The sequence below is a fragment of the Anomaloglossus baeobatrachus genome, chromosome 9 (genome assembly GCF_048569485.1).
Source record: "Anomaloglossus baeobatrachus isolate aAnoBae1 chromosome 9, aAnoBae1.hap1, whole genome shotgun sequence".
Lineage (NCBI taxonomy): Eukaryota > Metazoa > Chordata > Amphibia > Anura > Aromobatidae > Anomaloglossus > Anomaloglossus baeobatrachus.
In genome coordinates this window covers 53112218-53127533 of record NC_134361.1, presented here as the reverse complement: position 1 = coordinate 53127533, position 15316 = coordinate 53112218, and the positions used below count along the sequence as shown (strand labels likewise).

General features: G+C 49.7%; 1 protein-coding gene and 1 long non-coding RNA gene across 3 annotated transcripts in view; one reads left to right on the top strand and one right to left on the bottom strand.

Annotated features, from left to right (window-relative positions):
- Positions 1 to 15316, bottom strand: part of LOC142251170 (uncharacterized) — a 179207-nt gene that overhangs the window by 31547 nt on the left and 132344 nt on the right. The gene's annotated exons all lie outside the window — the stretch shown is intronic.
- Positions 1 to 15316, top strand: part of LRCH2 (leucine rich repeats and calponin homology domain containing 2) — a 191016-nt gene that overhangs the window by 59895 nt on the left and 115805 nt on the right. For both annotated transcript variants that reach the window (XM_075323711.1, XM_075323710.1), the window contains exons 5-8: positions 9104 to 9240; positions 9830 to 9963; positions 14621 to 14708; positions 14986 to 15094. In XM_075323711.1, the coding sequence (XP_075179826.1) occupies positions 9104 to 9240; positions 9830 to 9963; positions 14621 to 14708; positions 14986 to 15094 (468 nt within the window). The remainder of the gene's footprint in view (positions 1 to 9103; positions 9241 to 9829; positions 9964 to 14620; positions 14709 to 14985; positions 15095 to 15316) is intronic.

Here is a 15316-nt window from a genome sequence, read left to right as displayed (position 1 = left end):
GGCCCAGGCGAGCCTGGTACCCAGACTTGCTCCGCCTGTCCGTAGAGATCCCGTGACATCTCCCGGACCGCCCAGACCTTCTCTCTCAAGGTCCGTTCTTCCGCCAGAATTCTGCGGCTCTCAGATTGACGGCGTGGCTCTTGAGTCCTGGATCCTGACGGCTTCAGGCATTCCCTCTGAGGTCATCTCCACCATGACTCAGGCTCGGAAGTCTTCCTCGGCTAGGATTTATCATAGGACTTGGAAGATTTTCCTGTCCTGGTGTCGCTCTTCCGGCCATGCTCCTTGGCCGTTCGCCTTGCCGACCATCCTGTCTTTTCTACAGTCAGGTCTACAGTTGGGTCTGTCCCTCAATTCCCTTAAGGGACAGGTGTCGGCTTTGTCGGTATTGTTCCAGCGGCGTATCGCTCGACTGGCTCAGGTGCGCACCTTCATGCAGGGCGCATCTCACATCATTCCTCCTTACCGACGACCCTTGGATCCCTGGGACCTTAATTTGGTCCTCACGGCCTTACAGAAACCCCCTTTTGAGCCTCTCAGGGAGGTTCCTTTGTCCAGACTTTCACAGAAAGTCGTCTTTCTAGTAGCCATAACTTCTCTCAGGAGAGTTTCCGATTTGGCTGCGCTTTCTTCGGAATCCCCCTTTTTGGTGTTTCACCAAGACAAGGTGGTTCTTCGTCCGACTCCGGACTTTCTTCCTAAGGTGGTGTCTTCCTTCCACCTTAACCAGGACATTTCATTGCCCTCTCTTTGTCCGGCCCCTGTGCATCGCTTTGAGAAGGCGTTGCACACCTTGGATTTGGTGCGGGCGCTCCGCATCTATGTGTCTCGCACCGCAGTGTTTCGGCGGTGCACCTCACTTTTCGTGCTAACCACGGGTCAGCGCAAGGGCCTTTCGGCTTCTAAACCGACCCTAGCTCGTTGGATTAGGTCGGCCATAGCCGATGCCTACCAGTCTTCTCAGGTGCCTCCCCCGTCGGGGATTAAGGCGCACTCGACCAGAGCTGTCGGTGCCTCCTGGGCTTTCAGGCACCAGGCTACGGCTCAGCAGGTGTGTCAGGCTGCCACTTGGTCCAGTCTGCACACTTTTTCTAAGCACTACCAAGTGCATGCTCATGCTTCGGCAGATGCGAGCTTGGGCAGACTCATCCTTCAGGCGGCTGTCGCCCATTTGTGAAGTTAGGTTTTGCCTACTTCTCAGTTTAGTTTATTTCCCACCCATGGACTGCTTTGGAACGTCCCATGGTCTGGGTCTCCCATAAAGGAACGTTAAAGAAAAAGAGAATTTTGTTTACTTACCGTAAATTCTTTTTCTTATAGTTCCGACATGGGAGACCCAGCTCCCTCCCTGTTGCCTGTTGGCAGTTTTTGTTCCGTGTGCTTCACGGCTGTTGTTAGTAGACAGAGTTCTGGTTTTGCCGAGTTTTACTCTATCTCTACTTATGGGTGGATGTCCTCCTTCAGCTTTTGCACTGAACTGAGTAGATTGTCATCCAGGGGGTGTATATAGCCCGGAGGGAGGAGCTACACGTTTGAGTGTAGTGCTTTGTGTGTCCTCCGGAGGTCGCTAGCTATACACCCATGGTCTGGGTCTCCCATGTCGGAACTATAAGAAAAAGAATTTACGGTAAGTAAACAAAATTCTCTTTTTCACGGTTAGGGTGGCTGATAAATCGGAAGAAGTCCTCTCTGACCCCGGCCCGTCGGATCACCTTTTTAGGCATGGTATTCGATACCATCCAAGGGCGAGTTTTCCTCACACAGGAAAAGATGTCCTCCCTGCAACGAGGCCTCCGCGCTCTCCGGCGTCAGCGCCAAGTTTCCATCAGGTTCGGCATGCGAGTCCTCGGTCGTATGGTGGCGGCGATGGAAGCGGTACCCTTTGCACAGTTCCATCTCCGGCCCCTCCAGCTGACCTTGCTAAAGAAGTGGGACAGAGCTCCCTTTTCTCTGGACCGCAGGTTTCATCTTTCGCCGGAGACCCGCCACTCCCTCCGTTGGTGGCTCAATCAACGCAACCTCGCATCAGGCAGGTCTTTCCTCCCGCTCCACTGGAAGATAGTGACCACCGACGCCAGTCTCCAGGGCTGGGGAGCAGTGTTTCGGCATCACACAGCGCAGGGCCGATGGTCACCGAGGGAGAGTTGTCTCCAGATCAACATTTTGGAGATAAGGGCCATCCGGCTAGCCTTGCAGCAGTTTCGGCACCTAGTACAGGGTTGCCCGGTCAGGATCCAGTCGGACAATGCGACGGCGGTGGCGTACATCAACCACCAAGGCGGCACAAGAAGTGTCGAGGCGATGCGAGAAGTCAAGAAGATTTTGCACTGGGCCGAGTGTCATCACTCCCTGATCTCAGCGGTACACATCCCAGGCGTGGACAATTGGGCGGCGGACTTCCTCAGCAGGGAAGGCCTCGCCTCCGGAGAATGGTCCCTCAACCGGGAAGTCTTCAACCAGATCTGCGACAGATGGGGAGTTCCGGACGTGGACCTAATGGCCTCCCGGTTCAACCGTCAGGTTCCGCAATTTGTAGCGCGGTGCCGCGACCGCTTGGCTTTAGGAGTCGACGCCCTCACCCTGTCATGGAGCCAGTTCAGTCTCCCGTACATCTTCCCTCCGCTCCCTCTAATTCCGAGGGTCCTCAAGAAGATCAGGGCGGAAGGAATACCGGTCATCCTAGTGGCTCCGGACTGGCCCAGGCGAGCATGGTTCGCGGAACTAACTCAGCTCCTCGCAGACGCTCCGTGGTGCCTTCCAGACCGTCCAGATCTCCTGCAGCAGGGTCCTCTTTTCCATCAGAACTCACAGGTCCTAAATTTGACGGCCTGGCCATTGAATCCTGGGTTCTAGCTAAGGCTGGTTTTTCCTCAAGAGTGATTCAGACAATGATTAGGGCCAGGAAGCCATCTTCATCAAAAATTTACTACCGCACGTGGAAAGTTTTCTTCAGGTGGTGTGAAGAGCATAATATTTCTTCTCCTTTTGCCTTCTTCCTTCCTTCCCTATTGGCATTCTTGCAGTCAGGCCTAGATGCGGGTCTCTCGCTCGCAACACTAAAGGGCCAGATATCGGCGTTATCAATCCTGTTTCAGAAGCCACTGGCCGCTCGTTCACAGGTTAAGACCTTCATCCAGGGAGTGGCTCACCTGGCACCGCCGTACCGTCGGCCTCTAGAGCCGTGGGACCTTAATCTAGTCCTAGGGTCACTTCAGGGCCCCCCATTCGAGCCCTTGCGAGAATCTTCCCTTTCTCACCTGTCTTGGAAGGTGGTGTTTCTCGTTGCCATCACTTCTATTCGCAGGACGTCAGAGCTGGCAGCTCTCTCTTGTCGTTCCCCCTTTTTGATTTTTCACCAGGACAAAGCGGTTCTCCGGCCAGATCCCGTTTTTCTCCCAAAGGTGGTCTCCCCGTTCCATCTTAACGAAGAAATCGTTCTTCCGTCCTTCTGTCCTGGCCCCTCTCACAACTTGGAGAGGTCCTTGCACACCCTGGACCTGGTGCGTGCACTTAGAATTTATGTCTCCAGAACCGCGCCATTCCGTAAGTCAGATGGTCTGTTTGTCCTCCCTTCTGGTCCCTAGAGGGGTGAATCGACATCCAAGGCCACAATTGCCAGATGGATCCGTTCCGCCATATCAGAGGCCTATCGGATTCGGGACAAGTCTCCGCCGCGGGGGGTAAGGGCGCACTCTACCCGTGCAGTGGGAGCCTCTTGGGCGATTAGGCATCAGGCGTCGGCCGACCAGGTCTGCCAGGCCGCCACCTGGTCTAGCCTGCACACCTTTACTAGGTTCTACCAGGTTCACACCCAAGCATCGGCAGATGCTAGTTTTGGGAGAAAGGTCTTGCAGGCAGCAGTTGCACACCTGTAATAGGGTGGCAGCATTCAATTATAGTGCAAATCCGCCGAGGGAGGTTGTTGTTGTTTTTTTTCCTATCTGCGGGTTTTCGGTATTCCCACCCAGGGACTGCTTTTGGACGTCCCATGGTCCTGTGTCTCCCAATGAAACAATAGAGAAAGTAGGATTTTTGTGTACTCACCGTAAAATCTCTTTCTCTGAGTCTTCATTGGGGGACACAGCACCCACCCTGCTTGTTTTTTTGGTTGTTCAATTGCATTTGCCTGCTATTTTTCAGCGGTCTTTTGTTCATAGACCTCTTGTTTGCACGGCTGCATTGTTTGTTACAACTTGTTTTTAGGTATGGTGATTCTGGTACTCCTCCTACTGCTTGTGCACCAACTGATCTGAGCCCGCCTCCGGCTCGGGGTGTATACTGCTAGGGAGGAGCTAACTTTTTTATGTTTACTTAGTGTCAGCCTCCTAGTGACAGCAGCATAACCCATGGTCCTGTGTCCCCCAATGAAGACTCAGAGAAAGAGATTTTACGGTGAGTACACAAAAATCCTACTATTTTGGTCAGAAAGGGGGCACAAGAACAACAGGAACATTGCTAGAATGCAGCCCAGGAGCTGCAGAGGGGGAATCTTTTAGGTTTAGTGCACAATTTCTGATGACAGGTTCCCTTTAAGACTCGGTTATGAAACCCTGTGTCTCAACTGTCAGAGGAGCTGTATCGTAGCACACATATTGCAGTTCCTTATCTTTTCCTTGGCTGTCTGAGCTTAGAGAAAAAAAATACTTTGTGCTCAGTCAGGTGAGATTTCTCTTCTCATGTCACAGCCCTTCTCTGGCAGCTCCGGAAGGTGTGATGACAATACAGCTCCTCTATCATTGAGACACCGGTCTCAGGAGCTGTTTCTCTTCAGACTGTCGCTCATCCTGACTTGTGATAGCCTGCAATCATCTTAATGATGAGGAAACAACACATGATGCATATTTACGTCATATGTTGTGTCCCTGAATTTGATGTGTGCTCGCACGCCAAGCCCGTATCTTTCCCGGCAGATGATGGCTGAGTGAATCGGCAATCATGTGCCTTTTTAACAGCCACTGTAGATGTTACATGCTGATGACACACTGATAGCGGCATTGAACATGTGCTGTCAGGGTGGCCCAACATCCATTGTGCCTATCAGCACAGCTGTGATGTGATCGTGGGGCACCAATGGCTTCTGCCTGCTGCAAACCCCTGTACCTGTCATTATGATACTCCTTTGAATGCAAGCATTTAGCTGACGTTCGTAGATCTTTGATTTTCACTATACATAGGCGTGCTCATGCATTTCAATGCAATGTTTATTACAAGCGATCAAATGATCACCGCTTCAGGTCCCTTTAAAAAGTTTGAAGAACAGCTGCAGCATCAGAGCTTCTGTCTTAAAAAAAAAAAAAAAAAAAAACAAAAAAAAAGTTGTTTTTTTTTTTTTTATATTCTTCCCCTGAGATCTGATGAGTAAAGGTCTCTGTCTGTGTCTGTCTGTCTGTCTGTCTGTCTGTCTGTCTGTCTGTCTGTCCTTCCTTCTGTCCTTCCTTCTGTCCTTCCTTCTGTCCTTCCTTCTGTCCTTCCTTCTGTCCTTCCTTCTGTCCTTCCTTCTGTCCTTCCTTCTGTCCTTCCTTCTGTCCTTCCTTCTGTCCTTCCTTCTGTCCTTCCTTCTGTCCTTCCTTCTGTCCTTCCTTCTGTCCTTCCTTCTGTCCTTCCTTCTGTCCTTCCTTCTGTCCTTCCTTCTGTCCTTCCTTCTGTCCTTCCTTCTGTCCTTCCTTCTGTCCTTCCTTCTGTCCTTCCTTCTGTCCTTCCTTCTGTCCTTCCTTCTGTCCTTCCTTCTGTCCTTCCTTCTGTCCTTCCTTCTGTCCTTCCTTCTGTCCTTCCTTCTGTCCTTCCTTCTGTCCTTCCTTCTGTCCTTCCTTCTGTCCTTCCTTCTGTCCTTCCTTCTGTCCTTCCTTCTGTCCTTCCTTCTGTCCTTCCTTCTGTCCTTCCTTCTGTCCTTCCTTCTGTCCTTCCTTCTGTCCTTCCTTCTGTCCTTCCTTCTGTCCTTCCTTCTGTCCTTCCTTCCGTCCTTCCTTCCGTCCTTCCTTCCGTCCTTCCTTCCGTCCTTCCTTCCGTCCTTCCTTCCGTCCTTCCTTCCGTCCTTCCTTCCGTCCTTCCTTCCGTCCTTCCTTCCGTCCTTCCTTCCTTCCGTCCTTCCTTCCTTCCGTCCTTCCTTCCTTCCGTCCTTCCTTCCTTCCGTCCTTCCTTCCTTCCGTCCTTCCTTCCTTCCGTCCTTCCTTCCTTCCGTCCTTCCTTCCTTCCGTCCTTCCTTCCTTCCTTCCTTCCTTCCTTCCTTCCTTCCTTCCTTCCTTCCGTCCTTCCTTCCTTCCGTCCTTCCTTCCTTCCGTCCTTCCTTCCTTCCTTCCATCCTTCCTTCCTTCCATCCTTCCTTCCTTCCATCCTTCCTTCCTTCCTTCCATCCTTCCTTCCTTCCATCCTTCCTTCCTTCCTTCCATCCTTCCTTCCATCCTTCCATGGGCAGATACTTGGCAAATGAGATTTAATGTTGATAAATGTAAAGTAATGCACCTAGGACGGAGTAATCCTATAGCTGCATATACATTAAATGGAAGTAAACTCGGGACTACAGAACAGGAGAAGGACTTGGGTATTCTTATTACAAATAAGCTGAGCAGCAGCACTCAATGTCAGGCAGCAGCTGCTAAAGCAAACAAGATGCTGGAGTGTATAAAAAGAGAGATTAGATCCCGTGATCCCAACGTATTGTTACCCCTCTATAAATCACTTGTAAGGCCACATCTGGAATATGGGATTCAGTTTTGGGCTCCACGTTTTAAAAAGGACATTCAGAAGTTAGAGTCAGTTCAAAGGCGGGCAACTAGACTAGACTACTACAAGTAATGGAAGGCCTCCCATATGATGACAGGTTGAAAAAGTTAGATATGTTTAGCTTAGAAAAAATACCTCATTTATATGTATAAATACAGTTAGGTCCAGAAATATTTGGACAGTGACACAATTTTCGCGAGTTGGGCTCTGCATGCCACCACATTGGATTGGATTTGAAACCTCTACAACAGAATTCAAGTGCAGATTGTAACGTTTAATTTGAAGGTTTGAACAAAAATATCTAATAGAAATTGTAGGAATTGTACACATTTCTTTACAAACACTCCACATTTTAGGAGGTCAAAAGTAATTGGACAAATAAACCAAACCCAAACAAAATATTTTTATTGTCAATATTTTGTTGCGAATCCTCTGGAGGCAATCACTGCCTTAAGTCTGGAACCCATGGACATCACCAAACGCTGGGTTTCCTCCTTCTTAATGCTTTGCCAGGTCTTTACAGCCGCAGCCTTCAGGTCTTGCTTGTTTGTGGGTCTTTCCGTCTTAAGTCTGGATTTGAGCAAGTGAAATGCATGCTCAATTGGGTTAAGATCTGGTGATTGACTTGGCCATTGCAGAATGTTCCACTTTTTTGCCCTCATGAACTCCTGGGTAGCTTTGGCTGTATGCTTGGGGTCATTGTCCATCTGTACTATGAAGCACCGTCCGATCAACTTTGCGGCATTTGGCTGAATCTGGGCTGAAAGTATATCTCGGTACACTTCAGAATTCATCTGGCTACTCTTGCCTGCTGTTATGTCATCAATAAACACAAGTGACCCAGTGCCATTGAAAGCCATGCATGCCCATGCCATCACGTTGCCTCCACCATGTTTTACAGAGGATGTAGTGTGCCTTGGATCATGTGCTGTTCCCTTTCTTCTCCAAACTTTTTTCTTCCCATCATTCTGGTACAGGTTGATCTTGGTCTCATCTGTCCATAGAATACTTTTCCAGAACTGAGCTGGCTTCATGAGGTGTTTTTCAGTAAATTTAACTCTGGCCTGTCTATTTTTGGAATTGATGAATGGTTTGCATCTAGATGTGAACCCTTTGTATTTACTTTCATGGAGTCTTCTCTTTACTGTTGACTTAGAGACAGATACACCTACTTCACTGAGAGTGTTCTGGACTTCAGTTGATGTTGTGAACGGGTTCTTCTTCACCAAAGAAAGTATGCGGCGATCATCCACCACTGTTGTCATCCGTGGAGGCCCAGGCCTTTTTGAGTTCCCAAGCTCACCAGTCAATTCCTTTTTTCTCAGAATGTACCCGACTGTTGATTTTGCTACTCCAAGCATGTCTGCTATCTCTCTGATGGATTTTTTTCTTTTTTTTTCAGCCTCAGGATGTTCTGCTTCCCTTCAATTGAGAGTTCCTTAGACCGCATGTTGTCTGGTCACAGCAACAGCTTCCAAATGCAAAACCACACACCTGTAATCAACCCCAGACCTTTTAACTACTTCATTGATTACAGGTTAACGAGGGAGACGCCTTCAGAGTTAATTGCAGCCCTTAGAGTCCCTTGTCCAATTACTTTTGGTCCCTTTAAAAAGAGGAGGCTATGCATTACAGAGCTATGATTCCTAAACCCTTTCTCCGATTTGGATGTGAAAACTCTCATATTGCAGCTGGGAGTGTGCACGTTCAGCCCATATTATATATATAATTGTATTTCTGAACATGTTTTTGTAAACAGCTAAAATAACAAAACTTGTGTCACTGTCCAAATATTTCTGGCCCTGACTGTACATGTGTGGTCAATATAAAGGACTGGCACATGACTTATTCCTTCCACAGACAATACTAAGGGCCAGGGGACACTCACTGCGAGTGCAAGAAAAGCGATTCCGACAGCTAAATAGGAAAGGGTTCTTTACAGTTAGAGCAGTCAGACTGTGGAATGCTCTACCACAAGAGGTAGTAATGGCAGACACTATAACAGCTTTTATATCAGGGCTGGATGATTTCCTCAGTACACACAACATTGTTGGTTGTAAATGACTTAGTGACCAAATGTAGAATTGGTGGAGGAAGGGTGAACTAGATGGACAGAGGTCTTTTTTTCAACCTATGTAACTATGTAAGAGGACAAACGCCGACACAGCAATAAATCCTTATTCAAAAATTGTGCTGAAATGTTCATTTTAAGGGGTTAAAATTAAGGGCGCAGCGTTCTTTCATTTTTCTGCTTGTGATCACTCAGTGTTTCTAAGTGACAGACCGAGCAACAAAAGCGCATACAATGATCTGAGACCTCTTTATTCCATCTTGGTCCCTTTTACTTTTAAAAAGTGTTTTTATAACTGTGTGTTTCTTGCAGATTTGTCGTTCCTTCCTCTGGTAAAACTGGATTTTTCATGTAATAAGATTACAGAAATCCCGGTCAACTACAGGAAGCTCCGTCAGCTTGAAGTGTTAATTTTGGACAATAATCCTATGCAGATACCTCCAGCACAGGTAGGTGGTTGCTGAACGCGGCAGTGAAGATGCATGGTGTTTCTGGGTGTACTTGAATATAGGAAAGCGGCACTTAAAGGATTCTTCTCAAAAAAATCAAGTTCATTCCCTGTGTACAGGATCGGGAATCTCTTACTGATCTCTTGAGTTCTGACATCTGGGATCCAGTGTTCACGAGAACAGAGGCTCAGCATTCGGGCTACCCAGTGCCTTACTGAACGCTCGTCCTCGGCACCATTCATGGTCTATGGGACTGTGGGTCACAGCAGAGTGCTGTACTCAGCAGTCCTATAGTCAATGAATAGAGCAGAGGCAGAGCACTTCCATTCAGAACGGGGCTCTGCAGAGCCTGCGAATGAGCCTGCGAATGAGGGAATAACTTGATTTTTTTTGGGTGAGAATAAAGTAAGCAGAACTGAAAGACCCTGAATTTCACAAGTTCACCAACAAAATGCTGAACATAGATCAGGAAAAGCCTAATAAATGCTTTCTTCTTGAAGTATGGTTTTACATAAAATAAAACTTGCAAATTCTGAACATTGATTTTTTTTTTCTTTTTTTTTTTTTTTTTTTAATTTTATGGATACAGATTTGTCTGAAAGGGAAAGTTCACATATTTAAGTTTCTGAATATTCACGCTTGCTGCCGGACGGAGAAAAAGCCGGACTCCCTGGACTTACCGTCACTAGTGAAGAGGCTCCCTTCTCAGCCGCTCACAGACAGGTATGGAGAGCGCACTAAGGCTGCTTTCACACATCAGTTTTTTGGCATCAGGCAAGATCCGGCGGAAAAACTGACGCGACGGATCCGGCAAAAAAATGGATCAGTTGCATCAGTTTTGTCCATTAGTTCCTTCAGTTTTTTTGACGGATCCGTTGTGATACTGAGCATGCTCAGTTCAAAAAAACGAATCCGGTGGTATCCGTTTTTTTGCCGCATTACGTCGGATCCGGCGTCCAAATGCTTCAATTATAAAACATAATACGTTTTTTCACTGGAGACAAACATTCCAGCCGTCCGCCGGACAAGCAAATTTTGCCGGATCCGGCAAAAACTGTATAGAACGCAAGGCCATACGGCACAATCCGGAGCTAATAGAATGGGGGGAAAAACGACAACAGACGCCGGATCCGGGTTTTTTTTTTTTTTTTCAGGTTTTTGCCGGATTGAGCCTGATGGCAAAAAACTGATGTGTGAAAGCAGCCTAAGATTTTTGATTTTGTGCAGGAAACTAAACTGAATTGTTAAAAAATAAATCACCTGATTTACTAATATTTATTGTTTTTCATTGTCTACTAACCGGGGGGACCGGGGGGGGGGGGGGGACCGGGAGGGGAGGGGACGGGGACCGGACGGGGGGGGGGGACCGGGAGGGGAGGGGACCGGGAAAGGAGGGGACGGGGACCGGACCGGGGGGGGGGGGCCGGGAGGGGAGGGGACGGGGACCGGACTGGAGGGGGGGACCGGGAGGGGACGGGGACCGGGAGGGGAGGGGAGGGGAGGGGAGGGGAGGGGACGGAGACCGGACTGGGGGGGGGGACGGGGGAATGGGGACCGGGGGGGGGGACCGGGAGGGGACGGGGACCGGACTGGGGGGACTGGGGGGGGGGACGGGGACCGGACTGGGGGGGGGGACGGGGACCGGACTGGGGGGGGGGACGGGGACCGGACTGGGGGGGGGGACGGGGACCGGACTGGGGAGGGGACGGGGGACCGGGAGGGGAGGGGACGGGGACCGGACTGGGGGGGGGACGGGGGACCGGGGGGGGGGACCGGGAGGGGACGGGGACCGGACTGGGGAGGGGACTGGGAGGGGACTGGGACTGGGAGGGGACTGGGACTGGGAGGGGACTGGGACTGGGAGGGGACTGGGACTGGGAGGGGACTGGGACTGGGAGGGGACTGGGACTGGGAGGGGACTGGGACTGGGAGGGGACTGGGACTGGGAGGGGACTGGGACTGGGAGGGGACTGGGACTGGGAGGGGACTGGGACTGGGAGGGGACTGGGACTGGGAGGGGACTGGGACTGGGAGGGGACTGGGAGGGGACTGGGACTGGGAGGGGACTGGGACTGGGAGGGGACTGGGACTGGGAGGGGACTGGGACTGGGAGGGGACTGGGACTGGGAGGGGACTGGGACTGGGAGGGGACTGGGACTGGGAGGGGACTGGGACCGGGACTGGGAGGGGACCGGGACCGGGACTGGGAGGGGACTGGGACCGGGACTGGGAGGGGACTGGGACCGGGACTGGGAGGGGACCGGGACCGGGACTGGGAGGGGACCGGGACTGGGACTAGGAGGGGACTGGGAGGGGAGCGGGACTGGGAGGGGACCGGGAGCTGAACTGGAAGGGGACCGGACCGGGGAGGGGACTGGGACTGGAAGGGGACCGAACCGGGAGGGGACCGGGAGGGGACCGGGACTGGGAGGGGGACCGGGGATGGGGAGGGGACCGGGGACGGGACTGGGAGGGGACCGGGGACGGGACTGGGAGGGGAGCGGACCGGGACTGGGAGGGGACCGGGGACGGGACTGGGAGGGGAGGGGAGCGGACCGGGACTGGGAGGGGACCGGGACCGGGACCGGGGACGGGACTGGGAGGGGACCGGGACCGGGGACGGGACTGGGAGGGGACCGGGACCGGGACCGGGGACGGGACTGGGAGGGGACCGGGACCGGGACCGGGGACGGGACTGGGAGGGGACCGGGACCGGGGACGGGACCGGGGAGGGGACTGGGAGGGGACCGGGACCGGGGAGGGGACTGGGAGGGGAGGGGACTGGGAGGGGAGGGGACCAGGATTAGACATTGAACAAGTTGTGGAACGAATTGTCTGCATTGCAATGATTTCCTATGGGAAATTTTGCTTTGCTAGATGAGTAACTTGGTTAACAAGCACACTCCCACGGATTGTTCTCGTTAACCAAGGTTCCACTGTATTTCTATGAAGCTGGTAGTTCAGGACAGGAGCCTTGACTGTCGAGCTGGGTCTACCAAAACAAGAATGGCCCAAGTTCCAGGGTTGTGTGAAACCAGCCTAAAAGGAACACATGGGACCGAATTAATCATTGCATTTCCACCTCCCTTTTTTGTCTAGGGTCCTCCTCATTTTTACCTTGCGGTTAAGTCTCTTTTTTGCGTTCACCTGGGGAGGGTTTTTTTTTTTTTTTGCCCTTCTGGTTTCTGTTCACACTTGTTTTTGCCTGCTTAATCAATTGCATCTCACAAAAAGTTACTAAATATTGTGCAAAGCTCTCCCATCTCTCCTGGAGTTTTTATGTCCATGAAAAATGTTGCACCATTTAGCAAAATAAGCAGATTTTTGCTCTAAAAAAAAAATAAATTTCAAAACCAAAGTTCATAAATTACATGAGCCATTTTGAATATTTTCAAGGCAGGGCAGGGATGAGGACCTGCTTTTTTCAGGGAAGTATAAATTTATCCTTATATTCCCTTTAGTGTCTTTTATATTTACCTGGGACTGATGGTATCCCAGTAAGGCACCATTTATGTGTGGTACTGTAAACTCTGCAAAACAAATGGTCTTGGTCTAATTGTGGAGGGACCATGGTAGCTCCCTTTTGGAATACCTTTTGATGTTTTTGGTATAAAGGATTATTACATGGGCTAATGTCTGCAGGTATTTCGCTTTCTTAAATATCACCTCCTATGGTTGTATATCATATTGCCAGTAGTCAGGCCTTGAATACATATTGGTGTACCAAACCCCACTTAAATTTTGGGAGCGGCAATCTTACTTCCCCTTATTTAACTTTGAGTACTGTCCCTGATTTTAGGGTAAGGAGAAAGAGGGAAAGCCGTCGTGGAACGGGGGCGCCCGGAAACTTAAGGCGTCATACCCTCCGTTGACGGGTAGGGACATCTAGTCCTTTGAGGGGTACTAGGGTTTTGGCCCCCCCCCATCCTCTTCCACGATATATATATTTATATATATTGCCGACTCCCATATAGGGGTTACCTGCTTCTGGTATTTTTGTGTTTGTGTGTACTTGGAATTTTAACCAATTATTAATAAAACGTATATTTTTTAACAGGGGTTGAGGTTACTTGTAAATTGGCCATTTTGAATATTTTGGCACAAAATCCATCAGTGAATAGTACAAAATAAACTTGATTTGAAATAAAGACTATAGAAATGCAGTAGATCCTCCTGGACTATTGTCTGTACTAGGAGCGCAGCCCTGTCCCCTTACCTCCTCACTATCCTGTATGTGTCTGCAGCAGGAGCCCCCTCCTCTCTTATATTTAGGAACTCCAATGTTTCAGAGAAAATATACTTTGAAGACCGAGCCGGGGATTTTAGCTGGAGACCAAACTAGTCCGGCACAGTTCTCAGCCGGCTCCTCCTAGTCTTGCTAGATGTGAGGGACAGGTCTCTACCTATTGAGTGAGCCACAAACCCGTCGCTCACATCTAGTGGCGCTGGGAAGAGGCGGCTGAGGGCGGCGCCGAACTAGTCTGGTGTAAAGATGCCCTACTGGATCGTCAAAGTATCTTTTCTCTGAAACGCCGGAATGTTTCAGAGAATGGGTAGCTTTGTGCTACCTGTGGTTCAGGCAGTCAGAATTCCCTGATTGTTTCACTTTTCAAGGGAAGCTGTCACCAGGTTTTTCCCTTATCAGCTGCGGCCACCACCAGTGGGCTATTATATACAGCATTCCAGAATACTGTATATAAAAGCCTAGGCTGCTCTGTATAATGTAAAAAACACCCTTATTATACTCATCTAGGGGATAGCCTGGTCTGATAGGTGTCGCTGATCTCCTCCTCTCTGCTGTGATCGCTGTCCTGCTTCTTCTGAGCCTCGTATGGATGACATGTCCTCCGTCCTCCACACAGGCCAGCATTACAGTACTGCGCAGGCACACTATGATCTGCCCAGCTGAGGGCAGATCAAACTACTGTAATGCGCAGGCGCTAAGAAAGGTTAAAGACCCCTGTGCATGCACAGTACAATATGTGGAACTGCCCTCAGTCGGGCAGATCAAATTGCGCCTGCGCAGGAGCACGATGCTGACCTTTGTGGATGATGTAGGACGCTTCATGTACATTGGCCTCAGGAGGAGGAGGACTGAGATCAGAGGAGAGAGGAGGTGCCAGACCGAGAGCAGCGACACCCACCGAACTGCCCCTTAGGTGAGTATTATGTGTTTTTTATGTTATACAGAGCGGCCTGGGCTCTTATATACAGTATCTAAAATGCTGTATATAAGGGCTCCCTGGTGGTGGCCACAGCTTATAAAGGAAAAACCTGGTGAAAGTTTCTTTTTAAAGCTCATCACTGGACATCTACCATCACGTTTGCACATTGTGACATGTAACACATTTTAACCTCTATTTACTTTTACCATTTCTAGCATTGAAGATTTCTACCCAAGTAAAAACCATGGACCGGACTCTGGCATTGGCAGTGACAATGGGGATAAGCGTCTATCAACAACCGAAGTATGTTGTTCTTTTGAGACGTCTTTATGTGATATTTGTATTGCTAAGAAGTGTTTACAGGACTGATAAACAGCATTTTCCCTGGTAGGAATTATAAGTCTATGTGAGCCATACATAGTGTTTCATATGGACAATGAGACACGGAGGCTGCAGAAGAAACCCGTGCAAATGTCTCTTATCTTCACAGAGGGAAATCTGCGTATGGTGTAGGATTTATATCAAGGGTATAACTATTGTTGAATGACCTGCGGCCCTTTTATTATCTTTTCACTCGCAGCCGTCTGATGACGATACAATCAGCCTTCACTCTCAGGTATCCGAATCAAGAGACCAGGCACTGAAGAATGACAATCATTTACTAGGGAGCAAGCTGGACTCTCACAAAGGTAAGCTTTTCTAGCAAAGGTTGATGCAGATAGACTTGCAGTACAGGTCTGCTCACATTATGTACTAGTAGAAGTCTAGTGACATTTACAGTATTTTTCGGACTGTAAGACGAAGACTCGGAAAATTTACGGTGAGTACACATTTTTTTTTCCCCCTCCAATTTGGGAGGAACATGGGCAAATGCGTTTTTATAGTTCTGATGTGCCTGGTTCACTGGGGTG